Genomic DNA, 10,921 nt, shown 5'->3' on the forward strand with positions numbered 1-10,921 from the left:
TCTTACTCATATCTTAAAGACTACCCTACAACTTTATCTATATAAGAATTTTAAATTCTCATGACATAAAATTTGTTTCAAGAAATTTCTTGATTCTTGAGAAATGTAACATATATAATGGTTTATATAATATCTAAAATCACTCAAATCTTATTTATTTCTAATAAGAAAAATATAATTCATTAACATACTCTCCACTTTTTAAAAATCCATGTTTCATTTATTATAGAACTAAAATATAATTATTATATTTTTATCAAAAAAAATTTAATTCTAACAATTAAATCAATTAATATTCAAAAACAACTTCGAAACATTTTCAAACTCTTAATAAACCTCCTCTTCAAGATCATAATAATGTCATTAGTAAAGCAACATCTCTATCACAAACTTCATGAACAACTTATCTTCAACATCACCATAGTTTTCTCTTTTAAAAGAGAAATGTAAAATGGATGTTGTTTAAACATAGATCTCAAATGAAAGCCGCAGAATCAATAACATTTTCCACCATAGTGATAAGGGAAGAAGTTGGATTGAGAGATGAACAATTGCTTCTGATCTCCCCATTACTACCTGTCATTACACCCAACTGACTCATTTTTGCCATGGACAAAGCAAATTTTTGAAAGAAGAGAGTTTGATTCAAGGCAAAGTCAATAACAATCTGTTTGGTGCGAGAGTCTATGTAAAGATCCTGATCAGACGTGAAGAGGCCCTGTCGATTCATGAGGTCCACATAATACTTGTTGTCGAACACGTTGGGCGTTCGAATGTCTAAATTGGTGGTGTTGGTGTAATTTTTGCTTGGACAAGTGACATACAAGTTTTTGGCAAAGTATTGATTGAGGGTGTTGTCTTGTATAGGGTATAACCGATCCTCAAATGATGTGCAATGTCCGATTCCTATGGTGTGGCCACCTGTATTCATCCAACATCAAAAACAAAATCCAATTTATATATAATTATAATATACAAAATAAAATAAAATTATTACCAAAGTTAATAAACAATCAAGTGGTGCTTTGAATTCAATAGTTCAAAAGAAAAACATTTACAAACATGGTGATTTAGTGATTCTTATGTAGCATATTGATCAATTGAACTAGAGTTAAAATACTATTACCAAAATTAATAAACAATCAAATCATGTTTTGAATTCAATAGAAACAACTACAAACATATTGATTTAGTAAGTCTTATGTACCATATTGATCAAATGAAAATTTCAAATGCGATTATATCCAAAATCAAAAATAAAATAATATTTAAATATTAAAAAATTTAAATAACAAATATGATAAAATGGGTAATATAGAGAGAGAACCTGAAAGAGCCACAAGATCGGTGACATCAAGACTTTTGTTAGCAAAAGCTTGAATGAGGATTGAGACATTAGATGTTGGAGCTGGAAGGTTTGCATTTGTTTCATTTGTGGTCGCAAACTTTAGGCTATCCCTTCGTCCTAGTGGCACTTTGTACTTCGGCCCTCCAGCCTATTAAAAAAAAAAATTCTTTTAAATTTTACTATTTTTCTTATAAACCTTAACAAACACTATTACATTAAGAAATACCAATTGAACTAATGTTAAGAGGTAGATGTATACAAATAAATCATAGATCATTTAACTATTAAAAAATCTAAAACTACACAAACAACTGAAAAAAAAATAAAAAAAATTAGAAAACCAAGTGAGCATGATCTGCAGATGTATTACCTAGTACAGATCAGATCGCGATTCTTCCTTGTAGAAAAACAGAAACAGCTATTTTTCTCAAAAAAAAAAGGAAAATTTTGGAAACAGAATGTTTACTTAAAAGAGTAGAAGCAAATTTACCTTTGAAACAGAATCGCGAGCCGCCAGAGCAGTAATATCTGCGCAGGACACGATGACACCACAGGCTTCGTCCAGACGCTCTTTAATGTCGTTTATTATTTCAAATGCTTTTTGCCGCAACGTTAAATTTGGAGGGGCTTCTTGTTCACTAGGTCCGCTGGCTGATCCATCCAACAAAACCGAAGCATCGCAACCCTGTGCAACACATTTCACCATTAACACCAACCCAACAAACAAATAGTGAAATAAATAAATTTGTCAAAATCCAACCTGAACAAAACAGTCATGAAAGTGAAGACGAAGCAACCCTGCGGCCTGGGTAATATCTTCCTCTAAATAAAACTTGATTCTTTTCTTGACAATGGATTCCAGTTTGGGGCAGGTGCTCTTATAAAACGTCCATGAAAGCCCATTTACCAGAGGAGGGTCTGCATTTAAAGACAAAACATTCTCTACTTCAGCTGCGGCAAATGAAAGGGAGAGAGCGAAAAACAAACAGAGCAGGGGGAGTTTCGCCATTGAAAAGAAGACGAAGCTTTTTTCTTTGCCCAGTGAGGAAGCAGGGTGGGGGTATTTAATGGTGAAAATGTGGAAGTCTCGGGTAGCATGTGCTGGAAAAGCAAAGTGGGACCAGAACAGACATCGGATTTCAATGCTAAATTCCATCTAAGGGAATGAATGTTTTTTATTTTAAGCGAGAGCTGCAGTGCCTGTCAAATGATGTTAAAATAGTTTGCAGTCATATGATGGGTGATGCATGGTATAATATGTTTTTTAGTCAGTCATTTAGTAAAATGATAAAAAAATTAATTGAAAGTAAACATGTCCTCATAAGCGTGTTATTATCAATCATATAAAAATTAAACACTTTAAATAAAAAATCTTATTTATTCAGCTATTTTTGTGGACCTATAGATTTTAAATAGTACATTGAATTTTGACAATTTTTTCAGCTTTATATGTGACTTAACTACTTGTAGCTATTGTTCTAGCTTCTAGATAGTAAAGATGAATGTTGTGGGATTCATATGCACACAAGGATCAAAAAATGATCATTTAGAAGTGTCGTTTTATACCTACTTAAAGATATCTTCATAATCATGCACTACAACCATCCCAAAAATTGTCAATGCTTACTTAAACATGCCCCAATAACCATGCACTACAACCATCTCAAAAATTGTCAATAATTGAGGGAACAAAGATTGAACGTCATTGATATAATCTCACACTTTCTGCATTTGTAGCAGTTTTTTGCATCAACGTTGCAGATCACACTCCGTAATCTATCATCAGAATACTAAAGAACTAAGAACATAAAATAAACGATCATTAGAACATGATCGGACACTAGACCCCTTCCTCTATTCATACAGAAATACTAACATTCTAGATTTCATTTCAAATCAAAGTTGCTACCTAGGTACCTAGTGGCTAGTACAGAAGGCGCACATGAGAAAAGTTTCCCCCAACGAAACCTCCACTGACCTGAAAAAGAGCCATCATTCTCGTTTGTGGGTGCAATTGTTTCAATTTCAGAACGTGGCAAGATTCTTTGTCCCCCACTCACCAACTTTTGGCGGTCCTCAAAATATAGAACTGGAGTTTCTTTTCTGTGGGCGGCGCAAATTTCGATTAAAAACAGCTCATCTTATCCAGAACGTGATCCTAAACAGTCAAATCAATGGATACATAATATCTCCGTTTTCAAATCGCTAGAGATTCGCTGTACCGAGTCATTGCAAAGCTATTAAATAACAGGACAATCCAAGGTGTAGATTCATTCCAGGGAACTTGGAATGCATGTACGCCGTCTCTTTTAGTAATTGTTTGAGCCTCTTTTTTCGTCACTATCATCGACTCGTTTAAAGTTGCCATCATAACGTGGAATGATGATGTGATATACATGGGAAAATTTCACATTGAATGTGGTGTTGGGCATTAGAGGACAGGCCATCCCTTCAATCTTGTCATCATTAATGTGATATTAAATGGATATGTGTATTTGCTCATGACATCTACATAGGATACTTAATTTTGATGGCTGTGTTTACATATTTTTTTCATAAAATATTATTTAAAATTAATGATATCTTTTAACAAAATAAAAATCTTAAAGATTGTAAGTAAAAATATAAACAGACATTCGTACACTGCAGTTAATGTAAAATGTGCGACTTACATGTTAGTCAATTTGTACAATCATTTTGGAGTGAGAATAGATCCGTCCAAACGATAGATGCGTCCAAACGAAATTATTTTAGATGGAATGTTAAAATTATAAATAAGATAATTTATAATGAAAAATATTATTTGATAAGAAAGGTAAACCATAAGGTCAAGATTCTTGTCTTACTTTCTACTATTTGTTTTAGGTTTACTAGATATTTCATAAAGTTCTCACCACATATATTTATAAAATCAATTCCCATTTAAATATACTAAATGCTCAACATGTATTTAGATATAAGAGTATGAATCTTAATATATTGGAATGTTCTTAATATTCTTTTTGTTTGCATTTCTTTCATGTGTATTACACTTCATAATTCACATCTTAAATATGAGTATACAAAAGGTTGCTTGTACTATAAAACTTATTATAAAATGTGAAATAAGTGAAATAAAAGATAACCATTGTACCAATATTTAAAACTACTTGTCTAATGTCTTTCACTCTTTCTTTCTTTCTTTTTTTTTTAGTTGAAGAAAACTGAAATAAAAAGTACACAAATTATAGCAGTCCACAAAAGAAGTTGCAAATAAGAATAGAACAACAACTAATTTAAACTACTACTACATAAAATAACGGATAACCAGACCAAAACAAGGTTGGTGAAGTCTTACGAAAATAGGACCAAGACCAAGGACACAAATACACTATACATGACAAACCATTACATCATAAACTTTTAACTAACATTTGAAGTTGTTTGGCACACCGAATATCTTTATCATGTAGCTGCATAAACTGATACTTGATCGCCGCCAACTTCCAGTGGTAATTGCCACCATCTTTCTGTTGAGAACAAAGAGAAACAAATTGTACAACAATATGTCAAAGTAAAACTTCAGCATTTCAATCTTCTGATGCAAAATATGATTAGAAAACATACCAAAACATCCACTCTTCCAAATATTAAGCAAGATAGCATGTCTCATATTGTCTTCCACTCTTTTCCTTCTACTATATATTCATCTTGTGAAGTGTATTTTTATTATTTCTAACATGACATCCCTGTTTGGGTTCATGTTTAAGAGCAAGTTTGTGGTTTATGTCATCATTGGCATAGTGAGGCACAACAATACTTTGAGTGTGAGGTTGACGTTTAAGAGCAAGTTTGTGGTTTATGCCATCCTTGGCATAATGTAGGCACAACAATACTTTGAGGGTGAGGTTGACAAGTTTTTTTGTGCATTTTGGTGGCTTTATATTTATGTTTAATTATTTGCATTTTATGTAGTGGTGAATTGCTTAGAAGTGAAGTTACCATGTACTATTCCACAACTATCAAAAAATTGCAAAGGTATGGGTGATAACAATGTATTTAGTGAGTTTCTTTGTTGATTGTATGCTTGTGTGTGCATACATACTACAATAAAGAGAGAACATAATGTTTTTTTTGTGTGTAATAGTAAGTGTGGGTACTTGCATCTTTTCATCACTATGAAATGATGTGTGTGAAACAACGTAGTTTTGCAAGCATGAAGAGTGAATAGTATTATTGACACTCATATTATATTTGGGAGGAGTTAGAAAGAATGTAAGAGATTAGTCACAAATGGTGTATTTAACAATGGCACAAAATAGTATAAAGGCTATGAACAAAAAATATCCTAGTCTGTTTGAGTAAGCTTGAAGAGTATAGGACCAAGCTTGTGGCTCCAGGAGAAGACTCTTTTAAGGATGGTAAATTAATGTATGTCCTAGTTTCAATGAATCTTGAGACATCATATACCACTTTTAAACTCTTAGAGATTTGTCAATTATCAAATAAATGTAAACTAATTATATTTGTTATTTTCTATATAAATTTTGTAGAAAATAGTTTATATAGTATTTAGTTTGTGTGTGTGGGTGTACATGTGCATGCACCACTCTTGTAGAGGCATAGATGAGATAGATCATATTCATATTCTTAAAGTCTTATCACAAAAGTGTTAAGATTAAGCATTTGGTGGCCTAATTTCTCTAACTTATAGACAAGTGATTAAGTATCAATCCTATCTCTTAGGTTACTACTACAATAAATATCATATAAACATCAAATTAAATAACAAAACCATCTCCTAGTTGCAAATAATGAAGCCAATGACTACAATTTAACACGTGAATAAAGATTTTATTACTAAAATTCCTTAGACATAACTAAACGTAACATGAAAACACCATGGGATAAAAGCACAATGTTGTGTCACACTTTTATAAAGGCATCAGCCAACAAAACTAAAACTATTTAACTTCGACCACAGAAAATTGACATTTCTAAATTGAATTTTGAAATGATGTAAACTGGCCAAAAGTAGAAATATTAATGACATTTATGTGTGTTATTTTTTAAACATTTTAGGAAAAAAATTCATATTTTTTTTATAATTTCAAAGAGATTTTTCATTGCTGAAAAATGCTGAAAATCAGGGGTTCTAGTCGACACCACACAAGAAAATGAAAATGAACTTATTTTTTTCTGATTTTTTTTCCAAGTAGAGAGCATATATATGCAGTGTTATTTTTTTTTTATTTTTTTTTATGTATATTTTTCTCATTATAATATTTTGAAGTCCAACATAGCTAAATTTGACAGTTTTTGGTCAGCGTCACCTCTTGACTAGTAAATTTATCATGAACCAAAAACAAAAAATAAACTTTTCGAGAAGATTCTCTCATCTACTGAAAAATTATTTTTTAAATTTTTTTAAATTTTATTCAATATTTATTTTTTTGTTTCGAATCAGCCTCTTTTTTACTTTAAAAGATACTCGCAATGTTTAATTAATAAAAAAATATTCAAAATTATCAAAATAGTAAAAAAATTATATTACTAGATTCGTGACTTCGACATCTGTAAAAGGGTATTTCTTTTTTTGAAAAAAAAAATCAAATTGATGAAAAATTAGCCAGAAGTTGAATATGGCAAAAATGCACAAAAAGTGGCCTTTTTGGTCCCACATGGCAGGCCACATAAGATAGTTTGGTCGAACTACCCTTAGTTTCAACATTTCAAAAAAAAATGTTTTTTATTTATTTTTATTTTTTTATGGTGGCTTTTCAACTAAGGGAGTTCGGTCAAACTAAGTTCAACTGAACTCCTAGTGCCATTTCGACGCCACGCAGTTGAGGACTAGTTTGGCCAAACTGAGTTTGGTCAAACTCAATTCGGTCGAACTACCCTCCGTTGGCCCAAAGTGTGACACAACTCCATGCTTTTGCCCCATGACTTCATAATAGATATATCAAGCCCATTTCTTATAACTTATAATTAAGAGCATTCATTGTTGTAAACAATCATAGGTGTTCAAAAAAATGTTAACTCACTTTTCCTGATACAATTTAGTATTGAGAATCTTACAAGTTAGTCCAATAATGATTCACAACGGACATTCTAAGATTTAGTCTAGCCTAGGATAATTCAAAAAATAAGTGATAGAGTAGTAAAAGGTACTATAAGGCGTTGTTGTTTAGACAACTAAATTGTGTTATGATTTACTATACACTAATAAGAATATTGATGAGCTACCCAAAATCATTAGATCTACTTGACTCATACACCACAAAAATAAATATAAAGAAATCCAATATTTTTCTAAATATAATACTTCTATTATTAACCACTTTAAAACACAATCTATATAAGAATAAAAATCATTATTATCAATATAACTTTAATAATGAATAATAAACTATACAATTAAACCACACACTACAAAAAAAATCTAAAAGACTATCCTACAACTTCATCTATATAAACAATTTAGATTCTGACGACATAAAACTTTTTGGTGTATTTTCTTGAATCTTTCATATGCTTTAGCATTCCAAATATATATATATATATATATATATATATATATATATATATATATATATATATATATATATATATATATATATATATATATATATATTGAGGTTCAAACCTATGAGCACAACATGAAGCCCAACGAGGGACTTCACAAAGTAGTTTTAGCCACCCAATACAAGGGCACAAGTCTATAGGTTGAAACCCTTTTAGCTAAGAGCCAAGGACTGAAGGGTATCCATTCCACCAAATTCACTTGGGGCACGATCCCAACCTCATCCCTTATGATGTCGGAGCCTTCCACTCAATTAAACTTGATCCCCGGTAGGCTCATTTAGAACCTCTTAGAACCATTCCACAACTTTTGAATAGATTTCACAGAAAAATTTAAAATGTGCCTTACTTTAAATTATATAATTGAAAATGAGAGCATGAACATGGCGTCCCCACAAAAACACAGTAAAACAAAAACACTGTCGTTAGTTGATTCCTGTAGACAGAAAAAAAAATAAAAAAAATGTGCAGTCTTGACATATATTTTTAATCCCAAATCGACAATAAATTCATCAACTAGCCTGCCTTTTGCTTCTTTTGGAAATTTAAATTGATCGCATGTACAAAAGATTGAAGCCAGCAACAATTTTTTTTAATATATTGAACAATGTTTTTTGAGATTTGAACTAAAGACCTCCCGTGTAGGAGGCATGCAGCTAACCGTTGCAGCGTGGGGTCGTCCCCTCAGCGATATAATTACAGAGCATCCATTTTTCTGTAGAGTTGTAAATTTGTGCCTTCAGTGAAATGCTTGCTTAAAACATGTCAATAATATTCCACATCTTTTGAGTAAATTTTTCTATTAATTTGAGATAATGTTTTCAAGGAAACCCTGTTTGAGGGCTAGGATTTGATGGTGTAACTCGAAACATTAACATGACCTCACCATAAAAATAGAGAATGTAGCATTTGTTTGACCCATTAAACAATTTGTCCATTATCTCAATGGAAAATGGAAAATCATTTGAAAACATTGCCATTAGAAGAAATAAAACTAGCAATTACATTTGATCTGCAATGGTTATTAGGATTTAGTATATTGTCTTAAAAAAGCATGTGGTTGGGAAGTGAATATTGCCTAGGAAAATTAGGTTGTCAATGTTATTAGTTGATCTTATTTTTTCTCATTAGCGAGACGCATGATTATCTTGCATACTGACGTAATATTGAGAGCTAAAGGTTAAGAAAATATGTAGATCTATCAAATACTAGACTCAAGAGATCAAAGTGAGTGTAATAACCAACCATTTACCTAATACCTTTAATATCTATCAATGGTCTTTCAAGAGCAAGACCTTTGAGATTTATGGATTGTCAAAGACCAAACCATCTTTTATGGGAGTTGGCACCAAATACCATGAGTTAGTGAAACAATTGTTAAGGAGTGGTTCATACAAATCTCAACACACACCAACATAATGATAAAAAATGAGTCTTGACCACAACACAGTATAATAAATTGAGTGGTTTGTTATTAATTTTGTAGACAATTGCAACAACTCTCCCAATTACTCAATTGAGAAGTCTTGCAAAAGCCCATAAAATTAGAATTGGGAATAATGTACTTGTCAATGCACAAGAGAAATGTATAAGATAGTTGCCACAAATAAAAATAAATGACCACAAATATAATAACCACAATAGCTCAAGCCTCATTTGCATGAGAAGATAGAGTATAGAACAAAATGTATTTGACAACAAGGTGAGCGATATATATTAGATGATTTTCTATTAAGTGGACTAAGAGTGGGGTATGAGATTACACGATGTACAAAAAATATCCTCATTAGGTTCATGCTAAACTCACATCCTACTCTAGATGAAGCATTTTTTTTCTTTTTAAACCTAATCGAGAGTCACCATTCCAATACAAGATCTCTAAATGCTAGAGATATCCAACATCACATAAACTCCATCCATCACCCATGAGCATCCAACATGCTAGCTCATGCTAATTGAACTCCAATTTTACATCATTGTAATCTCTAAAGTCTCCCAAGGAAAAGTGGTCATACCTCAATAGTAGAAGACTACCACAAATCATTATAAAATCCCTCTCTACAAATGTATCAATATATAACCTAGAAACTCATAATTGAATTATAATTTACATCTCCTCTAAGGAAGATCATATGTATTCAATTAACAGAACCATGTTATTTCTAAAGCTCCCACTGAAAGCTTTCTTACACTTTTTGTGTAATAGAAAAAATATGCAATATTAAACCAAGTGACCAAATAATGTCAACCAATAAAATATGCATGAACAATAAACTATTTATGATTTGAAACAACCCACATCTGAGTTATCTATGAAAACCTATAGGCATATATATCCTAAAAAAGTTTCACAACTTGTAGATCTCAAACAATATAATATAAAAGTTTAACATTACATTGGGATTACCAAATATTAATAAGTGTATTTTTCATAATTTAAACACCATATCAACCTTGGATCTAATTTTTCACAAACCCACAAAATAACCCTAATTTAAGAACCCAACAAGCAATATTGCAAAAGTAATAAATGAATAAAACACAAACCAACATGCCTTCTCACGTATTTATATCAAATTTATCATCAATTAAACATGCCCTAAAAAATGTGTCAAAAGATATAAAAATCTATTTTGAACTACATTACTATGTTGATCTTGAAAAAATATATAGTTAAATTTAAATCATCCAAAACTCCTCCAAATATAAAAGATATCGCAGACACCTAAATTTGATTAATTACATTAATTTAATTTAGTCATCTTAGTCACATTCATTGATTAAATAATTACATATTATTTGATTAGTTAATATACCCCCTTAGCTAAATTAATTTAATTAATTAAGCTATAATCATATTAATTAATTAATGAGTCCTCTTGATCATTTAATTAGTTGATTTCCCCTTCTATTAATAAAACGAATAAATCAATTTTTCTCTAATTAATTTTGCGCTTTTCCTCTTTATCCCCCAATTTGAACTAAATAATTTTATTTAATTCTAATTTG

At 31.0% G+C, this 10,921-nt stretch overlaps 1 protein-coding gene across 1 annotated transcript; it reads right to left on the reverse strand.

The window, feature by feature from the left end:
* Positions 1-331: 331 nt before the first annotated feature.
* LOC131075036 (peroxidase 12) lies at positions 332-2,396 on the reverse strand. Its single transcript, XM_058011821.2, has 4 exons — positions 2,109-2,396; positions 1,839-2,033; positions 1,328-1,496; positions 332-921 (listed from the first exon to the last, which is right to left on the reverse strand). The coding sequence occupies exons 1-4, from the start codon at positions 2,355-2,357 to the stop codon at positions 476-478; spliced, it is 1,059 nt and encodes a 352-aa protein (XP_057867804.2). The 5' UTR covers positions 2,358-2,396; the 3' UTR covers positions 332-475.
* Between the last annotated feature and the right edge of the window lie 8,525 nt (positions 2,397-10,921).

The sequence above is a fragment of the Cryptomeria japonica genome, chromosome 5 (genome assembly GCF_030272615.1).
Source record: "Cryptomeria japonica chromosome 5, Sugi_1.0, whole genome shotgun sequence".
In the NCBI taxonomy this organism is placed as follows: Eukaryota; Viridiplantae; Streptophyta; class Pinopsida; order Cupressales; family Cupressaceae; genus Cryptomeria; species Cryptomeria japonica.

What these genes read in the sequence shown, in the direction of transcription:
- LOC131075036 (XM_058011821.2), bottom strand. Translation starts at nt 2,357, where the DNA reads ATGGCGAAACTCCCCCTGCTCTGTTTGTTTTTCGCTCTCTCCCTTTCA. An exon ending in CTCGCGATTCTGTTTCAAAG is followed by an intron (nt 1,497 to 1,838) that starts GTAAATTTGCTT and finishes TTTTTTTAATAG; the next exon opens with GCTGGAGGGCCGAAGTACAA. An exon ending in CGATCTTGTGGCTCTTTCAG is followed by an intron (nt 922 to 1,327) that starts GTTCTCTCTCTA and finishes GGATGAATACAG; the next exon opens with GTGGCCACACCATAGGAATC.